Below are 25,096 nucleotides of genomic sequence, written 5' to 3'. Positions count from 1 at the left end.
TTCTGGCTTTGTAATTTGCACCTTCCGTGCTTATGTAAACAGCAAGGCAAAGGCAGTACAGCCTAGTGGATAGGGCACGGGCCTGGGACCCAGGTAGGGTTGCCAGCATTGTAGTTCAAAACAAACATTTGGGACTGTTTTCTTAGCACCCCCATCTCACCTCTCCTCCTACTATTATTTATTATTATCAATGAAGAAGAAGAAGCAGGGATCCTAGAAATCTGTTTCCCAGGGAAAAACATGGAATTTGTGTTTTTATAAAAAGAACGAGGAGTACTTGTGGCACCTTAGAGACTAACAAATTTATTTGAGCATAAGCTCATCGGATGCATGCAGTGGAAAATACAGTAGGAAGCTATATATATACAGAGAACATGAAAAAATGGGTGTTGCCATACCAACTCTAATGAGACTCATCAATTAAGGTGGGCTATCAGCAGGAGAAAAAAACTTTTGTAGTGACAATCAGGATGGCCCATTTCAAACAGTTGACAAGAAGGTGTGAGTAACAGTAGGGGGAAATTAGCATGGAGAAATAGTTTTTAGTTTGTGTAACGACTCATCCACTCCCAGTCTTTATTCAAGCCTAATTTAATGGTGTCCAGTTTGCAAATTAATTCCAGTTTTGAAGTTTCTCGTTGGAGTCTGTTTTTCAAGTTTTTTTGTTGAATAATTGGACAATCAATTACAGACCTAAAAGTCGCAATTATTCAACAAAAAAACTTGAAAAACAGACTCCAACGAGAAACTTCAAAACTGGAATTAATTTGTAAACTGGACACCATTTAACTAGGCTTGAATAAAGACTGGGAGTGGATGGGTCTTTACACAAACTAAAAACTATTTCCCCATGCTAATTTTTCACCTACTGTTACTCACACCTTCTTGTCAACTGTTTGAAATGGGCCATCCTGATTATCACTACAAAAGTTGTTATTCTCCTGCTGATAATAGCCCACCTTAACTGATGAGTCTCGTTAGAGTTGGTATGGCAACACCCATTTTTTCATGTTCTCTGTATATATATAGCTTCCTACTGTGTTTTCCACTGCATGCATCTGATAAAGTGGGCTTTAGCCCACGAAAGCTTATGCTCAAGTAAATTTGTTAGTCTCTAAGGTGCCACAAGCACTCCTCGTTCTTTTTGCTGATACAGACTAACACAGCTACCGCTCTGAAACCTGTGTTTTTATAGAGAATCTTTAGTTTTTACATTTTGTGAAAAAATAAGAACATGTGCAGTGGAACCCCGATTCTCTGATCTAATTGGGACCAGCGACAGATCAGATACTTAAAAATTCAGATAATCAGGAGACCGGGCAGAGCTCCGGCTGTCAGCCCCGGGCGGCAGGGCTCAGGCTGCTAGCTGAAAAATTGTAAATAGATCAATCAAACATTGTGTTCAATGGATACGTGTCTATACTGTGGCTAGGGAAACTACAGTTCAGTGTTTCCTTTTAATAGTGGAAAAAAACAGATTTTTATGTTTTTTGTCAGAGAATTCTTTTTGTGGGGCGTTATAATGGAAAACTAGGATCTCTGATACTAAGCAGCACTCACCTCCATTCGCCAAGGGTATTTCTTCTGCTTTTTGCAGCACTTAGCAACTCCTGTCCTTGTTGTACAGAGATGAAAAAATATGGGACGTTCCTTGTAATAAGGGACTATTGGTCACCCTAAACCAAGGATATCTGGGATCAGTTCCCAGCTCTGTCTCTCAGCTCTGGGTGACCTTAGCCAAGTTGTCACCCCTCTCTGTGCCTCAGTTTCCCCAATTGTAAAATTGGGATATAGATACTGACCTCCCTTGTAAGGCACTTTGAGAGTGAAAGGGGAAAAGCGCTGTGTAGCTGACCACCTCCAGGACCTTGCAGGGTTGAGTCCCAATTGCCCAGAGTTCACATTGGGATGGTGAGAAAAGCTGACCTACATCTCCTGCTTTCTATGTCCTACCCCTGGTGCTCCTGCAGCCGTGTCTCCCACCCAGCCCTCTGTGTTAGAGCACCCTGAGCTACACCTGCCTGTAACACACACAAGGCACCAGGACCCAGATCTGCAAAGTGACTTAGGCACCTAACTTCCATTGAAATCAATGGGAGTTAGGGCGCCTGAAGATCGGGGCCTCAACTGCTAGGTCAGTGAAGCCAGGCTGTTCTGACCATACCCCTTTGGGTGCCCCTGCCTCTCCACTATGGCAGGCAGCATGGAGGTGGTATGAGAGAGAGGTCCTATATCAGCAAGTACCACACAGGGGTGGGGGGAACCTTCTTGGGGCCGCTTAGCAGGCTTGTGAGGCCACAGTGCTTGGCAAGGCAGGCTCAGGCACAGTGCAGCCAGGGGTCAAGCCCTACCAGTCTAAAATGCAGCCACAGCCTTCCCCAGATAGTACTGGGCCCTTCCCCAGCCCTCCAAGTCAGATGAGTCCCAGCTGGCAAACAGACAGGGACTGCAGCGGGGACATCTGGTGGATACTTTTAAAAATGCAGCCTCCCATGTTGTTTTCCATAGTGAAGTCCTTAGAAGCGGAGCTGAGAGATACAGCTGCTGGTCCAGCAAATCCCTTCATTTGAGTCCTGGGTGTTTAAATTTAAGATCTTTGCTAGATCAGGGCCATAGGCCAAAGGAGAGACCTGTTTTCAGAGGTGAACCAACCCCCTCTGGGTGAACAGGCTGGTGAGGCAGAAAGATACAAGAAGGCTTTTGGAGGACTTTCACAGGAGAATGCTCTTGCACCAGCCCTGGGCAGAGAGCCAATCAATGGCCCACAAGCAGAGGGAATGGTGAGGGGAGGAGAAAAAATGCAATGTCCATCAGAGAGGATGGACCATATCCATGGAGGGAGGCAACTTCCCACTGGATCCTGGAATGTAGGGGAGCTGGCAGAGGAGCTGGACAAGGCAGTGATGGGGCCACACTTCCAGGGTAGGCATGAGGAGGCAGGTAACAGGCCCTGGGAGAGAAGTGGCATCCATGGAGCCAGATGAGGAAACAGGCTAGCAGCAGGAGGCGGTTTCAGTGTTGTCGTTGGCTGAGACATGCACACCCCATCACACTTTAGTACTTCCACACATACCCAGCCATCACGTAACATTGCCTGGCCGGCCTGCAGGGGCTGTAGTGACATGTGCTTAGTAGTGACTCCTTATCTCAGGGTAAAGGGTTGGGTTCCCTAATTGTCACAGCAGCCCAATGAAAATCAAATGAGTTGGAGCTTCAACATGTAAAACCAAATGTCCACTGATGGAGCCTTTATAGTCATTGCAGAGCAGTTGGCTTCTCAACCTCTTTCATGGCGTGATGCCATGTTACAGCAAAAAAGTTCAGAGACCACCCCCCCCCTTCCAATAATTTTGGGACCTCTCCCATGTAGCCATAAAGAGAAATCCCACCCACCACATCCCCAAACTGTTCATGAGCCCCTTGCTAAGGATCTGGACCACAGGTAGAGAATCCATGATCTATAGCAACATCTAGGAACCTTGATTTTCCTGGGTCCACATACAGACAAACAGGGAACTGTTCCAAAATGAGCGACTGAAAATAATGAGGAGTTGAAAGGGTTGACTGGGGAGGAGATGGGAAAGGCTAAATTCAGTGTGGCTAGACAGTGATGCAGAGAGACACAACCACACAGCCTCAACACCCAGGGAAGGAAGAGAGGAAGGGCAGCAGAAGGTCTCAGGAGTGGAACTAGGAGTAAGGGAGGAAAATAAGAAAGTAAGGAATAGAAATGCCTGGCTGATTGGAGGCTATGATGCTGGAAATGATTCCCTGAAGCACTGGACTTCTTGTAGCAGATCAGGGCGGGAGGGCAGCACAGAGGTGAAAAGTATTTCAGCTGGGGTGAACAGGAAAATTGGCACATGCAGCAACGAAGGAAACTGTCTCTCTGGAAAAGCTCTCGCTGCTACACCCTAGCCAGTGGAGGGGGCTCTAATTCAACACTCATCAACCAGCCCGCTATGTGGCCCTTATATGTGTGGCTGGGGAGGGACCCACGTTGCTTTGCCAGTTTTTCCTCTGTCCTGTACCCTTTCGCGCTGTGCCTGTTCAAACTGGCACTTGACTCCCTGTCTTCTGTTTGCAGAAGACTCCAGCATTGTGATAAGCAGTTCCGAAGATACAGACGAAGACACGGTGGTGAGTGAAATAAAAGCCCAGCATCCACTGTAACTGGGATACAATATGGATTGTGCCAAAATGCTGCGAGTTGCTGCCGCTCACGCTGCCTCTTGTAAGATCAACAGCAGTGAATGCAAACACAAGCACGCAATGGTTGGAACATTCAGCCACCTGCCTTAGCATTGCAATTCTCCCCACTTGGTTCAGTGCGGATTCTGAGACCATGCATTAAAGGTCTGGCATGTCCTAAGGATCCACATTAATCTGCCAGTCACATACCTTTCCAGATTCCTAGGTGTGGGCAAGAAAACCTCTCCTTAGTTGGATGAGAGTCATCAGGCAGGTATAAGTTTAACCTTCTCCTCCAGGACTCTTTCTGAACAAGTAACCACATTATCTGTTGGCTCCTCTCCCCATAACTCGGTCAGATTCCAGCAGAAGGAATCTTCTGGGACATTTCCAAACATTCTTCCACCACCCTGACGTTTGTTCAGAAAAGAGTTCTCATCATCTGCTTGCTCGCTCTCTTCTCCTTCAGCGACTCTATGCCATTTCTCAATGCACCACAATGGGTTGAGCTCTTGCTTCTGTAATAGCAAGAATAGGTTATTAGCTACTTTTTGATTGCTTAAGAGCCCTTCCAAAATGAAGCCAATTGTGGATTTTCCCCCAGCTGTTGTTCCCAGTGATCTACACACCCTTCTCTCTTTCCCAGATAGGCACATGCCTCCCCTTCACCAGTTGCATTATGTGTTTGACATATCCACTTCCTGCTCCTAGACAGTGTTGTCTAGTGGATAGGGCACGGGACTAAGACTCAGGAGACCTAGGTTCTATTCCCGGCGCTGCCACTGGCCTGTTGTGTGTTCTTGGGCAAGTCACTTCAGCTCTCTGTGCCTCAGTTTCCCCCTCCCCCCTGTAAAATAGGAATAACGCTACTGCCCTCCTTTGCAAAGCAGTCTACAGATGATCACGCTACCTGAGAGCTGGGTATGGTTATTCTGCAATGCGTCTCAGAGACTGACCTGAGTAGAAGTAGATGGCTGCTGACTGTACATCAAGTCACAGGCAACCACGGTTGCGACTGACCCAAGCACAATGCCCTAGGCTGAGGGATATAGAAATAGATCGCTAAATGCCAGCCAAAGAAAACAAAAGCGGACAAATCTGTCCCTGCTGTAACCTCCCCTGAAGCCCAGAGAGCCACACAGGTAATATTTGGTCCAAGGTGTCATCCCGTCTCAAACATGCACTCTTTACTGACTTCACCTCTGAGCATGGAACAAGCAATGTAAGTCCCCTCTCCCTTCCCAGCATGGGCAGCCCTCACCCCCGTGCTTTGGTGATCTCCAGCTGTTGGCAAACTCCCTCTGGACCCATATCCCTTAGCCCAATTGCTGCAACTCCAATGTGGTAAGCCAAGTGGCTCCACCAGGGGCCGGATTTGCCACTGTGTCTTGTGATGTCACTCACACCTGTGCAAAGTGGGCGTGAACCAATACCATTCGGATCTGCTCTGCTCACGCTGCCTAGGTGTAATTGACTATGCAGAGTGCAGGGCAGCAGGGAACCTGGACCCACATGTATCGTGAATGCTGCTGTAACTGTCTGAGGCGTTTTATCTTGCAGGGAATGTGCCAGCAAGTACTTTGAAATGGTCTCACGTCATATGTAAATACAGCTTTGCAGCTGGTGCTGCAGAAGTGGCACTCTCAAGGCAATCTGTGTGACTGTCCCCCTCTCTCAGGGAGTTTATTTCCTCCTTTGTGGGTGTTTTCTTTTCCTGGTTTGTAAGAAAATAAGTGACCAGCGCTTAATTAGAGATGGCCCCAAAAAAGTTAAGATCTGGATTCAGGTCCAAACTTTGCATCTTTCCTGAGATTTCCAAAGAAGTCTAAGGGAACTGCTAAATCTCCTAGTGGAAATCCCAGCTCTTTTGCACATTTCTATACTTAATGTTTCCAGTTTTGTCCAGTCCAGAAATTCTGCCCAGTTGGTATTTTTTCTGGAACTCAAGCACCTTCCTACATCATTCTTGTTGAGATGTTCTGGTATTATTCTTTATTGATGACACTGTAACAAAAATTAAATAGGAGGAAGTATGCTTTATAGAATTTTGCAGTATTTTGCTGAACTAGTTTCTTCAAGCTTAACTTGGATAGCAGTACTGTGGTACACTACAGAATGAAATGTATAAAAATAATTTTTTATAATTGGTGCTGGTAGCACGTGACCTAGTTAAGGTTGATTTCCAGCTTGCTCTTCCAGAGGCTCATAATTTACACAGACAAATGTAGGCTTCAATTTTATGTTTTTGTCTCAGCCAAAAGGGGAATTGTTTGAGCCACTTCATTTGAGCTGTTTGTGAGTTATTGGAGAGTGGGGGAGTGGGTGAACAATAATTCCTATTAGTCTCCATCAGAAAGTGCTCTCAGATGACTCAATATGACTAAAATGTAGAGGGTCTAATTCTTCTCTCACTTCTGTCACTTTTATATTGGTTTCAGTGCACTCACTCTTGAGTTACACCAGAGTAGGTGAGAGGAGAATTTGGCCCAGGAACGTCAAACTTGTCTTGTTTTTAGATCTCAGTAAGATTTAAAACCACAGGCTACGTTTGTAGGCAGTCAGTTCAGATGGTTTGAAGTTTGGAATGTTAGAAGTCAGCAGTTTTGTGTGTCGCCATTAGAACTTTCCTGTTTTTTTACTCGTTTTAAGGATGACTTTGTCAAAGATGCCACCATTGTCCATGACACGCCGCACTGTCAGAGTCAAAAGACAAGTATCTCCGATTGAAGGAACTTACCCATTCTGCTCAAGAAATAGGCAGAGCTTTTAAGATCTTCAGACCAAATAGCTTCATATCAAGCAACTTACAAGATCAGTTAAGGATAACTGAATTAAGGATGTTATATTTAAGGATATTTTAATTAATGACTCTAGGGGCTGAAGCCTGTGGAATTTATAAGCCTCACAGAGAAGAGAATTTTTAGCTTAGGCCAAAGATAAAGCAATATGGCAGATTGTCTGTTCCAAACTGAATTGGCCCAGATCAAGGGAAAAGTTAGGGTATGACTCAAGCAATTGAAATCAGTGGGAGTCTTTGCATTGCCTTCCTTGGGCTTTGGATCCGCCCTTGGAGCTTTGATGCATGGAAACATTAGCGAATGAGGTTTTATGTAGTTTGTTTGTTACTGTTGGATCAGCATTAGCAATTATCTAGGGCCTATAAAAATGGGGACCATCTTTGATGCATGGGACAGGATAAGGTGTTCAGTGTGTAGAAATTTTAATAGTAGTTGTGTAGACAAAATGTCACGTAACACTTTGAAAAGGTACCACCCGCCCCCTACTTTGAAAACAATATTAAAAATCCACAGGATTCATGATATATTTAACCACATGACAAATCCTAGTGGCAGATATCCTTATAAATAAAGAAGCAGTTAAATTGATGGGGTGGGAAGGGACCTGTTTTCAGTGAGAGGGGTTGGATATAAAATTGGGATGGGACCATTGTTTTGGGGAATGTAACGTGGAGGTGCTTTTGTATGGGATAGTAATACAGGAATGTAAGTCACTCTTGTTACCCTCAATAAAACTATTTCCAAACTAAAAGCAACCCACTGCCATCTTCCTTACCCGTTTTCTTTGCAGTTTCTCTTTCCTTCTTCCAGTAGTGAATTGAGCCTAAATGGGAACTGGATCCAATCCAACCAAGAGACTTATGCTCATGCCATTCCTTCTTCCAATGCTGCCTCCTGCACCCCTGTCTCTCTGGTAAACCCTAACGCCTTCTGGCATTTTCTCCCACAGGCAGCATGGTCTGGAGGAACAAGCATGGAGTTTGGAGTCATAGGGGACTGGCTGCCAATCCTGGCTCTGCCACTGATTCAGTGTGTGGCCTTGGGTGGCTCACTTCACCTTTCATTCGTGTTTCCCCACCTGTCAAATGGGGATGATGATACAGGGGTGCTGGGAGGATTAATTAGGGTAGTGTCTGTTCAATGCTTTGAACATACCTCCCAGGCCAGGTGTCTGCATCCATGAATCCTCCTTTCATCTGTCCTTCATCATAGCTTCAGTAGGTCAGAGTGCTTTGACTCGACATGGAAGTCATTGAGCACTGTGGCTCAGAGCCCGCTCCCACCGCACTCCTGGCTAAGAACATCCAGGAGCACGTTATACTTTTCAAAGGATTCAGACACCTGACTCCCTCAGACTCCTTTGGAAATCCCAGCTACCAGGTGTAGAGTGAATTGGGACAATTATTAATCTAGCTGCCCCCTTTGCCTTATAAAGAGCTGCTGTCTGGCTGTATTGATGGGGGCCCCCTAATGTGTATCTCCATGGGATGCCGATGTTAGCATGGAAAGGAAGAAGCAAGCAGCCTAAAGGACCAGGCACATGGGCAAAGGCTTAGGTGGCCACTACCCCGAGTCAGTTGATGGCACCAACAGCAGTGAAAGGGGTAGCAGATGTAAGAGAACAGCAGAGCAAACCCAAGCCACGCATAAGGATAAGCCTGCTCAAATAAATGGCACTCATCTCACCCTTTAAGCAGCTGGTGAAGGACTCCAACAGATGCCTTCTAGGGGAGTTCTACCACCAAGGATCCTCCACAGGGAAAGTCCTGTCTCCAGCCCCATCCAGACTGAACCTAGGGACAAGGAATAGTTCTGCCTCCCATGAATAGTAACTGATGGGCAGAGACTGAGTTCAAGAGTACTCACAAGTTTAGAATCAAGAGTACTCACAAGTTTAGAACCAATTGGAAGATTGGGCCAAAAGGAATCTGATGAGGTTCAATAAGGATAAGTGCAGGGTCCTGCACTTAGGACGGAAGAACCCAATGCACAGCTACAGACTAGGGACCGAATGGCTAGGCAGCAGTTCTGCAGAAAAGGACCTAGGGGTGACAGTGGACGAGAAGCTGGATATGAGTCAGCAGTGTGCCCTTGTTGCCAAGAAGGCCAATGGCATTTTGGGATGTATAAGTAGGGGCATAGCGAGCAGATCGAGGGATGTGATCGTTCCCCTCTATTCGACATTGGTGAGGCCTCATCTGGAGTACTGTGTCCAGTTTTGGGCCCCACACTTCAAGAAGGATGTGGATAAATTGGAGAGAGTCCAGCGAAGGGCAACAAAAATGATTAGGGGACTGGAACACATGAGTTATGAGGAGAGGCTGAGGGAGCTGGGATTGTTTAGCCTGCAGAAGAGAAGAATGAGGGGGGATTTGATAGCTGCTTTCAACTACCTGAAAGGGGGTTCCAAAGAGGATGGCTCTAGACTGTTCTCAATGGTAGCAGATGACAGAACGAGGAGTAATGGTCTCAAGTTGCAGTGGGGGAGGTTTAGATTGGATATTAGGAAAAACTTTTTCACTAAGAGGGTGGTGAAACACTGGAATGCGTTACCTAGGGAGGTGGTAGAATCTCCTTCCTTAGAGGTTTTTAAGGTCAGGCTTGACAAAGCCCTGGCTGGGATGATTTAACTGGGAATTGGTCCTGCTTTGAGCAGGGGGTTGGACTAGATGACCTTCTGGGGTCCCTTCCAACCCTGATATTCTATGATTCTATGATTCTAATCTTCTTTGAGTGGTGGTTCCTATATGTATTCCAAATGTCGGTGTACATGCATGCCATGCGCCGGAGCTGGAAGGTTTTCGTAGCAGTGTCCATTGACCCGCACTTCATCTTGTGCTCCCAGCTGAGGCTATATTATGCTGAATGAGTCAACGCTGCACCAGTTCCCTCTTACTGCCGCATGTATAGAGTCAGACCCCCTCCTCTTCTGGGATCTCACTTTTTGACTAAGAGAGCACTTTCGACTGTTGTATATAGTTGTTGTTTGCTTGTATAGCATGGTAAGTACACATAGTAGTTAGTGTAGTTAATTAGAGATTGTTTACCCTGCTCATGGTACGTTTTCCCTCCCCCAAGTACTATGCCTCAAGTTCCAGGGTTTAAAAACTGTGCTTTGTGCCCCCACTTGTTCTCGGTGAGCGACGAGCACCAGCATTACCTTTACTGACGTGGGGAGGTTCATATCGCAACTTGTTGCAAGATCTTTAAGTCCTTCCTGCCACGGACTTGGGAAGTGCAGGAACTTCACCTCAGAAAGTTGGTTATGGAGGAGGCCATGAGACCGCAGGCACGCTCTGATTCAGAGCTGTCACTGCAGCGCCCATCACCAGTGGTGAGTGCTCCTCCCAGCACTTCCCATGCCGCCGATCTGACAGTACTGACAGTCAAGGGCGAGCCGAGACATGAGGGTACAAAGCATTCTCATGGGCATCTGAGCAAGTCCCCATTGAGGGCCACCTCCAAGCATAGCGTTCCTTTCCCGAACCAGACCAGGTTGGGTGAGGAGTCATGTACCAGCACTGATGCACCAGTGCTAAGCTTCCCCGTACCGAGAGTGAAGTAAAGCACAAGAAGGATCTGGTGGTACTGCTGGTCGTCCCAGCATCTGCCTGCCCTGACCGGTCTTCAGCTTGCGCACTGTCCAACTGCCTTCGCACCTATCGGTCCAACCATCTCCATGAACACCACCTTGGTTCTCCAGTGCTTCCAGAGACATCCCCTGGACTCCTAGCCGTTTGGAGCCTCTTCTCCCCACGGGGCAACTGGAGCTGCCCTACCTGCCTTCTCCACTGCTTGCCTGCAAGCTACCCATGCCAGTGAATGAACAGGGTCCTACTGACTCCCCTTCCTCTCTATGGCCCCAGATGACCAAAGGCAATATCAGGTCCTGTTACAGCAGGTAGCTGCGGATCTGGGCGTACAGTTAGAGGAGATCCAGGATCAGCACCATCAACTGCAGGACGTCCTCCAACCACAGGGACTGTCATGGCTAGCACTGCCCATTAAAGATGCTATCCTTCAGCCCACATGGGCAGTGTGGCACACCCCGCTTCCTGTACCCCCACACCAAAATGCGTGACGTGCTAGTACTTGGTACCAACTAAGGGGACGGACTTTCTCTTCTCCCACCCATCCCCCAGCTCTCTGGTTATGCATGCAGTGATGGAACTGGTGTGCCAGCACACACAAGTCCAGCCCTCCAGACTGGGTGGCCAAGCGCCTCGACCTTTTGGGGAGAAAGGACTACTTGGCAGCTTTGCAATGCCAAATTGCAAATTACCAGGTTCTGCTGGCTAAGTATGATTTCAACAACAATGCTGCACTAGCAAGAACCAACACTTTAATGCCCTGGTGGAAGAGAGGTGCCTGATGGCCAAAGTGGGCCTCCAACTGGCAGTCAATGTCATGGGCAGGTCTTTTTGCTCTCTTGCCATGGGTGTTGTCATGTGACAAGACTCCTGGCTGCAGTCCTCTGGCTTTCCTCAGGAGGTCCAAACCTCCCTTTTGACGAGGACAGGTTGTTCTCTGACAAAACAGACTAGTTCCTTCGCCTGCTGAAGTACTCTAGCAACTTTGCGCTCCATGGGGATCTATACCCCAGCCCTCCAACGCAAACAGCAGCACCAACCATTCCACCCTCAGCCATATGCACCCTACCGGCCTGGTATCAGCGGCACCCCCCTCAAATCCATTGTGACATGGGCCTTCCTTCCAGCAGACCGCTTTGTGATGTTGACAGCCATAGTTGTGGACTTACACTGCAACCCTCGCACCACAGTCTGCCATTTCCTCTCCCTCCGCTGGCACATGGCAGTCTACACCTACGTGACACCACATGTATGTCTGCACATGCGTTGCTTCCAAATGTGACTCCTTTCCATTTACAGACCCTACAAGGGACCAGTTGGATGCCAAAATCATTTTCCCAAAGACAGTTCTGGCCTCCCTCACCTGGTGGACTGACCCTTCCAAGGTCCTGGTCTGTACCCCCTTCACCCAGCACCATGAGATGATCCAAGCCACGTACATCCCAGACACCCGACATTTCCTAGCCAACATGCTCAGTGGGACTCTCTACCTCCACCATGAGTGGGAATTACACAATCACACTCTCTGTTCCATCTTCCGCACGTGGGGCACCCCATTCTGGGACCTCTTTGCCACTCACGACAACCGCGAGTTACCCCTCTATGGTTCCAGGTGAGCCAATCGGGGACGACTCACAGGGTGATGCTCTTCTCCTAATCTGGATGGGCAATCTCTGCTATGCCTTTTCCCCCCATTCCGCTCCTCCCACAAGTCCTCCGCAAGATTCACCGGGACCGTGCCACCGTCATTCTCATGCCACCATTCTGGCCTAATCAGTTCTGATTCACAGACCTCCTCAGCCTCTCCATGCGTACACCTACTCCACCTCCAGCTGCTCCTGGACCTCCTCACACAAGATGGGGACAGAGTCCAGTTTCCCAGTCTGGGTTCTCTTCACCTCACGGCCTAGTTTTTGGAAGGGGCTCAAGAGTAGACATAAGAACATAAGAACGGTCATACTGGGTCAGACCAAAGACAAGGCATGGTCCACTCTGCTGAGACACTTCCTTAACCAGAGCAGGAGGGTATGCCCCTGGACCTATTCAGCCGCATAGCCAGGGGGAGCGATCCAAAAAAAAGGCACTACCCGCTGTGGCACTTATACTCACCCAGCGGCACTCCAGCGGCAGGCCCTCACTCGCTCCGGGTGTCTTCGGCACTGAAGGTCCCGCCGCTGAGGTACCACCGAAGACCCGGAGCGAGTGAAGGTCCCGTCGCCGAAGACCTGGAGTGCTGCCGGGTGAGTAAAAGCGCCGCAGCGGGTGGCGCCTTTTTTTTGGATTGCTCCCCCTGTTCCCTCAACAGGAGAAAATTTAAAAGGTGCCAAGACATTGACAAGGCGCCACTTGTGCTCAGTGAGGGAGCAGCCGCTGCCCCGCTCCCCCCCTAGTTACGCTACTGGACCTACTACTAAGATAAGTGTAAATGCTTCACCTCATGTCCTCCCGACCATCACCATCAGCTGAGACCAATACTCATACTTATCATCCTCAATTATCTCCTCAAACTCTAAATGTAGGGCCTTTCCCTCAGCTCGGTATGGGTCCCCTGGCCACACTTGATGCCTTTCCCCCCCTGTGGATGGCAGCTTGGTGTTCACGCACCCTACCACCATTCATTTCATAAAAGGTGTCCTCAGCAGTTTCCTGACAGTACTTAAGCCCATGCCCCCGTGGACCTTGCCCTTCTTCTATCTGCCCTCACGAAGCCGCTCTTCGAGCCAATGGCGACATGTTCCCTCTCCCATGTCTCCATGAAAGCAATATTCCTAGTGGCTATTACCTTGGCTAGATGGGTCAGCGAACTAGCAGCCATGATTGCTGACCCCCCACTTACACAGTATTTCACAAGGATATGATTTCCTGACAGCTGCATGCTAAGTTCCTCCCACAGTTGGTTTTGGAGTTCCACCTCAATCAGTCTGTTCACCTCCTTGTCTTCCATCCCAAACCAACATACTGCCGCCTGACAGAGTTATGGTGTACTCTACACAAGCGCAAGCAACCACATCTGCCTACCTGATGGATGTCTCCTGGCAAGTCACATGTTGAGCAGCAACATGGTGCTCCATGCACAGATTCACATCCCATTACGCCATTGCCCAAGGGGGGCTGATGATGCATCAGTGGGATGCGCCATACTACACACTGCACTGCCTCTTGCATCCTCACACCCCTCTCCACACTGATCACTGCTCAGTACTTACCCAGGTTTGGAATAAATATTGGGACCATCACTCAAAGAAGAGGAGACTACTTACCTGTAACTGGAGGGTCTTCAAGATGTGTGCCATCCATCCCCTCAGCTGTGGACTGCACTACTCAGCGGTAAGAGTGTCACTGGAGTGGCACAATCCACACGGCCTAATATAGCCTCAGCTGGGGAGTACAAGACGACGCACGATGCACGTGCATATCAACAGACACTGCTAGGAAAGCCTTCCGGCGTATGGCGGGCATGCACACCCATGTTTGGAATACAAATAGGGACCACATATCTCAAGGAACCTCCAGTTACAGGTAAGTAAATTCCTCTTATGACTGTGTCCTGAATCTTCTGGTTTACACCAGTGTAAATCAAGAGTAACTCTACCCCTATCAGCAGGGTTACGTCAATGTAACAGTAGTGTAAGAGGAAAAGCTAAGACCTAGAATTGTTCCCTTTAGTGTGCGGGCTTGCAACAGAGTCCAGGTGTGCTGTGAATTCTCTATCTAGAGACAACTGGCCTCGCATACAGTGTGCAATTCACAGACTACTTGGTCTCAATCTCTGTCTTGGTCATTTGGTGATTCCCTCCCCCTTAACTCCCCTGCCCAAAATGATCAAGTGTGTTGGTTTGGAAACAAGGGAACTGGACAACCAAGTCAACGCCCCAACTCGAACACGATCCAATGGCTGGAAGTTGAAGTTGTCTAAGTTCCATTTTCAAAAGTGACTTCATCACGCAGGCCCAGATCCTCACAGATATTTTGGCACCTAACTCTCATTGATTTCAATGGCAGGCACCTAAATATTGTGGGGGACCTAGATTTAGGAGCCTATATCCCATTAACAATCAGTCGGGTTTAGGTTCTTAAGCCACTTTTGTAGATGAAATTTATGCTCCTGAGTCACCTAGGCACTTCAGGAAATTTTACCCAAGAACTTCACAGCTTGGGGCTATCTCTGTGTGTTACTGCTCAGTAACAATGTGCAGATGTGCTTGGCTGGGCTGTAGCAGCAGTTAATAGCAAGAGAGTTTCCCTGAGTGCTTTTTTGTTCCTGAGCACACTGGGGATACTCTGGCACTGACGGGAAATGTGACTGGTAGGGGAGAGGGGCCAGCTGCTGGGTTTTTATGCAAGGCCTCCTCCATATCCTGTCTGGCAGGGAGCTGAGTTCATGCTCCCTCACTGAGCAAACAGTCTGCTCCACTAGTTGAAAAATGCCACAACAGAAGCCACAATTTCTAGTGAGCCCTCAGATTTGGCAGGAGAATTCCAATCTCACAGAACCCCCCCCGATTCCAATTCAAATTCAGTCAGCAGCAGCCACCGTAGCAGTAATGCGGAGCACATTTCAACTTCATAGCACTGCACATATGGTACCTAAGTAACCCTCCCAGCAGCCCTGAGACATAGGCACAATTATAGCCTAGGAACTAGAACCAGAGCCATAACTGGGCATTTTAGCGCCTGGGGCGAGCAAGCATATTTGTGACCCCTACCAATTTTTTCCACTCACAAGTGACAGGGGTTGTGGTATGGGGCACACAGGGTTGTTACCCCGAAAACAGAATTTGGGTTCCCTGAGATGACTAATCTGTTCTCATTAGATATTAGGTCTCCAGGATGGCTAAGGAAAAATCTTAGAGGGCATGGATACAGCCCTCCGATAAATGAGTGACACAAGCCGTGTTTTAAACAAGGTGCCCTTTATTCCTCATAACAAGCTAAAGATCACCCTTTCTTGATGTTAACACCTCTTATAGATGTTATAAACCCAATCCTTGGCACAAATCCCTTATTGATATTATAAGACACAAATCCCTTCCAACAAGTTAAAGAGCACCCCAAACCATATTGCTTTACAGTACAAAGTGATGCTAAGTGATGCACTTTGCTTTTGGTCATCAGTTGTTCACAGATCACTGACAGCAGTTTTTAAATATATTTTTAGGTCCTACATATATAAATTCCTTTTACAATTACCACACACAGATAGATCTTTATAAACTCATGCACACACATATACACTAACACTATACTATACCAGAACTAGAACTTTGTCTGACAAACTTACTCCACTGCACTGTCTTGCACGCTCTCTCTCTGCCTCTTCTCTTGAGGTCTCTGCTTCTTATCTCTCTCTCTCTGTGCACTCCAGTGGCAAGGCAGGGCTCCCTCTGCTGCTCTCCTCTCTCTGCCAGCTCTCTCAACCATCAGCTCTCAACTCCCACCAGCTGTCAATCCAATTCAACTGACACACTGACCTTTATACCATTCTGTCAGGGAACTTTCTGTACACTTCTGCTCATATCTTGCTGTCAGATCTGTCTTGGACGCATGCCAGCTGTCAACATTCTAAACTGTCAGTTCTATTTTTAGCCTGCAATCATTATTTACCTGACAGTGGTATGATCTTCTGCTATTTTTAGCATTGTTGTTCACCACCTTTTCCCCGCCAGTTTGGTTTTCCCACCAATTCTGTTTTTCGTGCTCTGTGACCTGCAGCTTCTAACGATGAAGTGACTCTTGCTTATTCAAAATGAAATCCAGGAATATAAAATGGAGCCTGGGAACCCCCACAAATAAAGTGACCAGGTGTCCGCTTTTCGACTGGAATACAATGTCAAAAAAAGAACCCTGGCAGCTCCGGTCATAACTGCCGACAGGGCAGTTAAAAGTCCGGTTGGCAGTGCTGCAGGGCTAATGCAGGCTAGTCCACACCTGTCCTGGCTCTGCGCTCCCTACTCCCACCCCGAGCACCAGTTCCGCACTCCCATTGGCCAGGAACCATGGCCCATGGGAACTCCGGGAGCGGTGCCTGTGGGCGAGAGCAGTGCGAAGAGCCACCTGCCATACTAGGAGCTGGACCTGCTACTGGCCGCTTACGGGTGCAGCATGGTCCACGGTGCCAGGACAGGGAGGAAGCCTGCCTTAGCCCCCGAGCTGTGCCACTGACTGGGAGCAGCTGGAGGTAACCCAGTGCCCCAACCCCCTGTCCCAGCCCTGAGCTCCCCCCAAACCCAGAGCCCCCTCCTGCACACGAAAGCCCTCCTGCCTGCCCCACCCCAGAGCCTGCACCCCCAGATGGAGCCCTCACCCCCCCCCCCCGCACTCCAACCCTCTGCCCCAGCCCAGAGCCCTCTCCCACATCCTGAACCTCTCCACCCCACCCCCCAGCCTGGAGCCCCCTCCTGCATCCCAAACCTGTCATCTCTGGCCCTACTATCAGGCATATGCTCCCAAAATTTTTGCTACCCTGCCCCCCAATGCAGACAGGCTGGGTGGCACACTAAGGAGAGTCAGGGGCTGGAGATGGCACTCTCTCCCTAACCCTGGTGCATGGGGCTGGCCCACCAAAGCCTTGCCACCCGGGGCTTTACATGTCACCTCTGTTTCTGCCCCATTTTTCCGCCTCCACCTGGGTGGCTGCCCCTTTCGCCCTGTCTTGGTTACGGCTCTGGCTAGAACGCTGGACTGGAACTTAGACTCGTAGATTTGAAGGCCAGAAAGGACCATCGTGATCATTTGGATATGATACCTGGATATGAGTCAACAGTGTGCCCTTGTTGCCAAGAAGGCTAATGGCATTTTGGGCTGTATAAGTAGGACCTTTGCCAGCAGATCGAGGGACGTGATCGTTCCCCTCTATTTGGCACTGGTGAGGCCACACCTGGAGTATTGTGTCCAGTTTTGGTCCCCCCATGACAAGGAGGATGTGGAAAAATTGGAAAGACTAGATGGACTAGATGACCTCCTGAGGTCCCTTCCCTGATATTCTATGGTTCTATGATTTAGTCTGACTTCCTGCACATTGCAGGTCACAGAACCTCACCCACCCACTCCTGTAATATACCCGAACCTCTGTCTGAGCTACTGAAGTCCTCAAATCATTATTTAAAGACTTCAAGCGACAGAGACTCTGCCATTTGCACTAGTTTAAACCTGCAAGTGACTGCATGCTGCAGAGGAAGGTCAAAAACTCCAGGGCCTTTGCCAATGTGACTTCGGGTGGGGGGAAGTCCTTCCTGACCCCATATGGCAGACAGTTGGACCCTAAGCATGTGCGCGTGGCCCACCAGCCAGACAGCTGGGAACGAATTTGCTGTAGTAACTCAGAGATCTCCCCATCTACTGTCCCATCAGCATCCATTGGGGATATTTATTACTAGCTGTCGTTGATAGGCCACATGCCATTGTAGGCAGTCTCCTTATACCATGCCCTCCATAAACTTATCAAGCTCAGGCTTGAAACCAGTTAGGTTTTTTGCCCCCACTGCTTCCCTTGGGAGGCTGTTCCAGAACTTCACTCCTCTGATCATTAGAAACCTTGATCTAATTTCAAGCCTAAACTTCCTGATGGCCAGTTAATATCCATTTGTTTTTATGCCAACATTGGCCCTCACCTTAAATAACACCTCTCCTTCCCTAGTATTTATCCATTTGATGTATTTATAGAGAGCATTCACATCTTCCCTTGTGAGAGCTGGGTTCTGTTTGTGGCTCTGCCATTGGCCAGTTGCATGACATTGGGCACATCACATCTCTCTGTGCCTCAGTTTCCCCTTCTGTAGAAGAGTGTTGCTGATGACACTATATAGAAAGCAGAAGATCTCAATGGTCAGTATCAGTGTACCCATTGTACAGATGGGAGGGAAGTGGTTTGCCCAATATCACCTTGCAGGCCCATGGCAGAACCAGGAATTGAACCCACATTTCCTGCAGCCCAATAGAGTGCTTAAAGCCATCACTCTCCGTTTGCAGGTGGGAAAACAGAGACACAGCAAGGAGCAGCGGTCGTATCCCAGCGTATACAAGGCACCAGTGTCAGAACCTAAATAGGAACTCGAGAGCTCTGGGCCTTGGACCCCTGGCCCACACCTTTGTCTAGATATGACGCAACAAGGGCTAGTTTGCTGTGGGCAGTCCATGGCACAAACTCTGGGATCTTTCATATGCAGGTTACCTTCTGTGAAAAAGTGGAAGCAGAATAGCTGATTTCTCATTCCAGGGGAGTGGCAGCAAGACCTAGCCTCTCAACTGCTGGGAACAGAAAGGAAAAGTCAGCACAGTGCTTTTGGCCTTGGGTAACTCCATTGATTATGGACTTCCTTCTGATTTATACCAGTGTAAATGAGAGCAGAATCAAGGCCTGGCATACAATGTGTTCCTAGTATGCAAAGGAGAGAGAAGAATTGTTTCAAGGGGTATAAACTTGCATGAATGCAATGAAACTGAGCAGAAGATGATGTAAGCTGGACAGCAGGCAGTATTTCTGTAGTCTATTGGAAAAGGGTAGTGTCCCTTTAAATAGCTGGTGAGCCCTCCAGTGGCATTCACCATGTTCTAAAACCCACCATAGCCCAACCAGCCCGCCATGTGGAGTGTAGCCCTGCCTATTAGGGTATATTTAGTAACCACAATTATTTGGGACCTGACTCGGCAGGGTGGTTTTTGCAGATTGTGTTTACAAGACACAACAATTTCCTAAGCTGCAGATCTATTAAACTCCAGACTAGTCTCCCAAGCAGAATGGCAGACGTGCAGGCACATCTGGAATAGAAAAAGGATTGGAGACTGTCACATAGGAAGCAACCCTGCATTTGTCCAAGGAGTACAGAGCCTTACAGTGCTTAGTCTGAGTGCTTCATAAATACCAAGGGGGTGAGAGAGACAGAGAGAGAGGAGAAATTATCAGAAATGTCTCAACATTCTGCCCCAAATGTTTCAAATTTTGCAGAAAACCAAGAAAAAACAATAAAGCATGGAGAAAATTTTCACAAAATCTGTGCCCCCATTTTTCAACCAACTGCAGAGTAGGTCAACATATTTCATGTCAGGTGAGATTTCAAAATTATGAGGTGCCAGTGAAAACCTGGAGAAAAAGAATATGAAAAGGAAGTGTCATCCATTCCCATCCGCTTTTTTGTTTTTCATCTGGCTTCCACAGCATTAGATATGGGCATTGAGAGATCAGACAAGACCATGGAACAAGACTTTTCTACCTCCTCCTTCTCCTTTCCCTTTGGGGAGGGGAGCGGCCCCAAGCTCACACCACTGTCAAGGTGGTTACCTAGACAGGTGTTAGAGCGCAGACTTCAAACTCGGCCACTCCTCTACCCACCGGCTCGGCCACCTTTGCCCAGCCTCCTTTTCCACCTCTCAGCACATGCACAGGGCTCTCTCCTAGTGCAGGTGAACCCGGCTGATTCTTGGCACTATTGGGAGCATGGTGCATTCTCTTTGGTTTTCTGTTGCAGCTCTCCAGCATGCTAGAGGGCAGCAAGGACTCCTCCTCATACCTGCCATTCGAATGGGAAAGCAGTGTGCCAGGCTCTGGGGTCGTGGCCAGCACTGGCTTTGGGGGAAGCACGTTGGTGTTCTTCGACATGAAGGTCAACAAAGACAGTGAGTCTGCTTTGCTCATTGAGAATCTCTATTAGCAGATAACCTGCATGGTATAGGCAGGGGTTAGGAGCTTCCATAGCAGCTCCCGCTCCTGCTCGGCTATTAAGCAATCCAGAGCAGATCTTTCTCCTGGAGTTCCTACAAACTCCAAGGCCAGTTCAGGTTAGACATGTGCAATCATACAGGGCTTCACACAAATCAGCGCCCAGCACCAAGAAAATCCTGAGGCTTTCATTCTGTGGCTAGGCCCAGGTCCACTCCCCCTTTGTTTATCCTTCTACCCATGATATTTCTATAGTGCCAATCACTATGGGGACAAGGTGCTTTACAGAGCAATCCAATGACTACTGTAATGACCCTAGCTGAGTCTTCACTGAACCTGAGCTGTATAGCTCCAAAGCACAGGTCCCTGCCATTTGCACTAAAGGACTAACTTCATTAGCAGGAGGCAGCAGCAGGGCTGATATCCTCTTATATTTGCCAGCCACTATAGGGACACAGAAGCACACTTTGCTAGTGTGTTACATCAGGTGAATAAATAATTGGAATCTAAGCCTTCTCTGATCAGGATCTCGCTTAGCTCTATGCACAAGCATTCTCATCTGCTTGGAAAGGAGACAGCAGGATGGACTAGCTGGGAACCCTCTCCCCCAACGCTGCCTTTACACTCAGGCATCACTTATAGAATGCAAAGATCTCCAGCTAGTAGGCAGGGGGTCCCTACAATACCAGAGTTTGACAAGAACTAAGAGATCACTTGGCCCTCTGACCCCTTTTTCTCAGCTCCCCATATCCCAGTTCTCTCTGCATTACCGATGCTGTATGATGTCTCAAAAGTTCCTGATTCTGCCATTTTCCTACTCCAGCACAGATGATCACTCAGCTGGCTGCAGTGAATGGAGAAAACAGCTTTAAGGCTGTGATACAAATCCCAGAGACTGTGCTCGGTTTGATTTCCCAAGGTGTCTCCCTTGAGACAGGGCTAGAGAATTTTCTCTGCTACCTCCGCTCTGTTCCCAAGCCCATCTTAGTTGTACATAACTTCTGGACGTCGGAGCTCACTGTTCTCTTTAAAGCCTTGGATTCTTTTGCCAAGAAATGGGACTTCTGCACAACTGTCTGTGGTTACCTGGATACCCTGCCCTTGATTAAGGAAAAGATTCCCATGTTTGGTCTTTATAAAATGAAGAACCTGGTGAGAATGTACCTGCAGAAGCCGCTGAACGACAGCAGTGCTCTGGCATCGGCGAAGGCCCTAAGGGATCTGTGTAAACTTCTGGAGATCCACACAGATTTAGATCCGAGGCCTGCACTCTCTCACTGCAACCTGGAATCTTACACTTCCCTTCAGCCTTTGGTGCAGGAGAAATTGCTCACCAGGTCTGCTGCAAAGACTCTGGCAATGCGCAGTATGGTCCTCTGTGAACTGCAGGAGTCATAGCAGGAGAGAGGGCTGCCAGTGACTTCAGGTCTCTCCGTGATCAGCCTGAAGGTTTGAATGATAAGTTATATTATTATTCCGTGCTGCTGCTGACGGTCGACCTGCTTCTGCTGGTGCCGTCAATTGCCAGTGTATCTGTGCTTTGGATAATCGAGCTCTGTATTTCCGATGGACACCTGGGAGGAAGCTGCTAAACAGCTCTCCCTTTTCCTAGCAAGAGTGCAACAAGCTGCAGCGTGAGGCCATTACTAAGCTACCTCTCTTTAGGTGCTTTTAGCTTGTCAGTCACCAGACTGTCCCAGTGCTCTATCTGTCATGTATGATTAAACTACTTTTAAAACTAAGAGAGTCTCTAAGGTGTTCCTGGTTGGAATCTAACCCATGTCACAACTGTAGAGAGGCCTATTTGCTACACACACCTTTGGAATTCTGGCTTCTTGCCCTAAACATGACTCTCTGAAATTAACAAGCATCTGATAAGAGATTTACTATCCCAAGTTAGGTTTTTCTAGTGTCTATCCTACTCCCCAAGTCAGACTCTCCTCAGTTACAGAGGTATAAATCCTGATCAGTTCCACTAAAGATCTATGCAGTTATTGAATTCCTCTGATACAACCAAGAGCAGAATGTGGGCCACACTCACTTGCTTAAAGAGGAAGGATGGTGTGTGTGGAGGCATTGCATGGGGACTCAGGAGACTAGGCTTCAGTTCCTGATTCAGCCACAGACTGTCTGTATGACCTTGGGAAAGTTGTTTGATCTCTCAAATCCCCAGCTGTGAAATGGGGAATAATGAGCTGTCCTCTCTCTGTCGTGACTATTTAGACTGGAAGCTCTTTGGGGCAGAGGCTGTCTCAGTGTGTATGTACAGCACCCAGTATAATGGGGCCTGCGTCTCAGTTAGAGCCTCTAGGCACTACCTTAATGCAAATCATACTGCTCTCTAACAAAAAGCTACTTTCTTTTTGTGTGGGTGGTATAGTGGTGAGCATAGCTGCCTTCCAAGCCGTTGACCTGGATTAGTTTCCCAGCCAACACAATGATGGCTTTGGATGTTTTAGTTGGGGATTCGGGTGATTTAGTTGGGGATTGGTCCTGCTTTGAGCAGGGGGTTGGATGAGATGACCTCCTGAGGTCCCTTCCAACCCTGATAGTCTATGATTCTATGATTGAAAAGGACAGGAAGCTAGGCAGGATGGTCTGCAGGACTGCAGTCAGGAATCCTCTCCCTGGGAGAATATAGCACTGTAAGGAGATCACATCCAGCAGGAATCTTACAGCAGCGCAGGACAGTGAGGTACCCTAGAGGAGTGTTTTCGTCCTAGCCACCATTCAGCCCCACTGGCCAGTTTGATCGCTAACTAGTTGGTCGGGAGTTTAGTGCTCCAAGGGGAATTCCAGTTGACAGTGTCACAGAGATTCCAGTCACGGTAGTTACAGACAAGAGGAAGTCGCTAACCACACCAGAGTTAGCATGTGAAGAAGTCACTGTCCTGTGGCCTTAATATCAAGGAGATCACAACCTGGCCAACTTGCTCATTGCACAAGTCTTGCTGGAGTCCAGGCCTGCCCCCTTCCTATCTGTAATGCCAATGGGGGCAGCCTATCCTGGATGGAACTATGGGGCCCAACCCTACCCCTTCTGATGCCAATGGCCCCAGTCCTACTCCAGAACCAGCAGTCTTTGCTATTCATCAGTAGTCACTGAAGAGTCTGGACAAAGACATTTCAGATCATGGATTGTTCACCAACGCTTCATGTTGACTGGTCACTGTTAATGATTCCTGCAGTATGATTTGTCGCCTAAACCACATGCTCTCATTTGCACTCCCTGAGTAGATATCTGAAACTAGTAAAATACCAAGTAAGGAACTGCCGTCTTTCCAGCACTGTTTTTCAGACACCACAATTCATTAGAGTGGAAAGTTCAGGGCCATCAGGATTCACAAACATTTTCACAGACACCCAACAGTTTTTCACATGCTCACAGTCAACAAACCCAGCTTGGCTGTCAGGAGGGACGGGGGAGCAGGAGCAGAGTGAGTTCCCTGGAGGGGAGGCAGTGGGAACCTGCTAGGGAACAGGAGCCTCTGGAGTGAGAGTGCTGGGAGGTGGTGCTCACCTAAGAGCGGACAGAAGAATCGTGCAGCAGGCCCTGAAGCAGGAAGGACTGAAGGGGGCTGGGAGCTGCAGCCCAGGCTGGGCTGAGGAACTGTTTTGGTGTTTTGCCTATATGTGAAAAAGACAGCTGAGCCTAGAAAGAGACTCTGGATGCAACTGCTTAGAAAACAGATCAGGTTGTGAACATTACCTCAGCATCTGGTTTGTGTGGGTTGGATTGGCACAGGGCAAGTTACTGAGCTTCCTGGAACCATCAAGAAACATCCTGGCAGATCCCACCTTGAGATCCCTCACCACCTTGGCTTCATGGCTCTCTCACTTTAGATACCTCTGAGGGTCTCAAACCGCTTGATGCAAGGGCACTCCTCACAGTCAGAGCACCAGAACTCTCCCCCTTGCCCACAGTTGTCACAGACCAGGTCACTGCCTTTGATGGTTATCTGGTAGGTGCTCAGCTTGGCCTGCAGATTGGCGAAGAGCAGGTTGTGCTGGTCTGGGATCCCACTGGTTTGTGGGATGGGAGTGTGGCAGATGGTGCACTGGCCCATGGGCTTGTTCACTTCCAGACAGTTGGTGCACAAGTTGTGAAGGCAGAACAGGAGCTTGTGATTTCTGGGTTCTTTCTGGCATCCCTGGCAGAGCAGAAAATGGAATTCTTCCTCCATTGCCTTTGGGAACGAGAGAGAGAGACCATGGAACTTCCCCTCACCTGCATTTTCCAGCCAATCTACTAATGAGCAGCTCTATATGTAGGGTCAGCGACACCTGGGAGGGGCAAGAAGGGTCACATGCCCCTCCCCAGATTTCGGGTGGGGGCAGGGGGGATACATTCAGCACAGAACAGCAGTGGTGAAAGGAGCAGAATATGGGGCAGCCGGCAGTTCCTCTGGCATGGCTGTACTGCCCCCAGCCCTGCCCCCAGCCCTTCCATGCAGCTGCGTCTCCTGGCTGGGGTCTGTACAGCCCCACTAGAGGACAGGGCTGGGGGCGGGGCTGCGGGCAGTACTGGTACAGCTGCACCGGAGGAGCTGCTGGTTTGGGGCTGCCGCTCCCAGGAGTCAGCGCCACTCACTGGCAGCTATTCCGGTGCAGCTGTACCGGTACAGCCCCCAGCCCCATCCTCCGGTGGGGTGTAGAGACCCAGCCAGGAGACACAAACTGGTATCGGGCACAACGAGAGGACAGACTCCCCTCTCCCCCAGGTAACCTGGGATGGAGAAGGGCATGGGGAGAGTGCGGGGGGCCCAGGGCTGGGGTCAGGGTGGAATCATGAGGGGTGGTCATGTGGGGAGGTCACATGCCACCCTTTAGCTGGTGCCCGCCATTTAGTCCCTCCCATGAGT

The 25,096-nt window shown here is 48.7% G+C and overlaps 1 protein-coding gene and 1 long non-coding RNA gene across 3 annotated transcripts in view; one reads left to right on the top strand and one right to left on the bottom strand.

Moving 5' to 3' along the window:
• The window catches only part of LOC140918503 (uncharacterized), a 31,562-nt gene extending 12,620 nt beyond the window's left edge, over nt 1–18,942 (bottom strand). Inside the window, exons 1-2 of the long non-coding RNA XR_012161210.2 lie at nt 18,750–18,942; nt 4,402–4,709 (exon numbers count right to left, since the gene is read on the bottom strand). This is a non-coding gene — a long non-coding RNA (uncharacterized LOC140918503). The remainder of the gene's footprint in view (nt 1–4,401; nt 4,710–18,749) is intronic.
• LOC140918502 (protein PML) overlaps nt 1–24,618 on the top strand; it is a 42,538-nt gene extending 17,920 nt beyond the window's left edge. For both annotated transcript variants that reach the window (XM_073363077.2, XM_073363076.2), the window contains exons 7-9: nt 4,088–4,140; nt 20,044–20,191; nt 21,058–24,618. In XM_073363077.2, coding sequence (XP_073219178.1) covers nt 4,088–4,140; nt 20,044–20,191; nt 21,058–21,632 — 776 coding nt within the window. In that variant the 3' untranslated portion in view covers nt 21,633–24,618. The remainder of the gene's footprint in view (nt 1–4,087; nt 4,141–20,043; nt 20,192–21,057) is intronic.
• The last annotated feature ends 478 nt before the right edge of the window (nt 24,619–25,096 follow it).

The sequence above is a fragment of the Lepidochelys kempii genome, chromosome 10 (genome assembly GCF_965140285.1).
Source record: "Lepidochelys kempii isolate rLepKem1 chromosome 10, rLepKem1.hap1, whole genome shotgun sequence".
Lineage (NCBI taxonomy): Eukaryota > Metazoa > Chordata > Testudines > Cheloniidae > Lepidochelys > Lepidochelys kempii.
The sequence above is the reverse complement of the archived record's forward strand: the minus strand, read 5'-3'. Positions and strand labels throughout refer to the sequence as shown.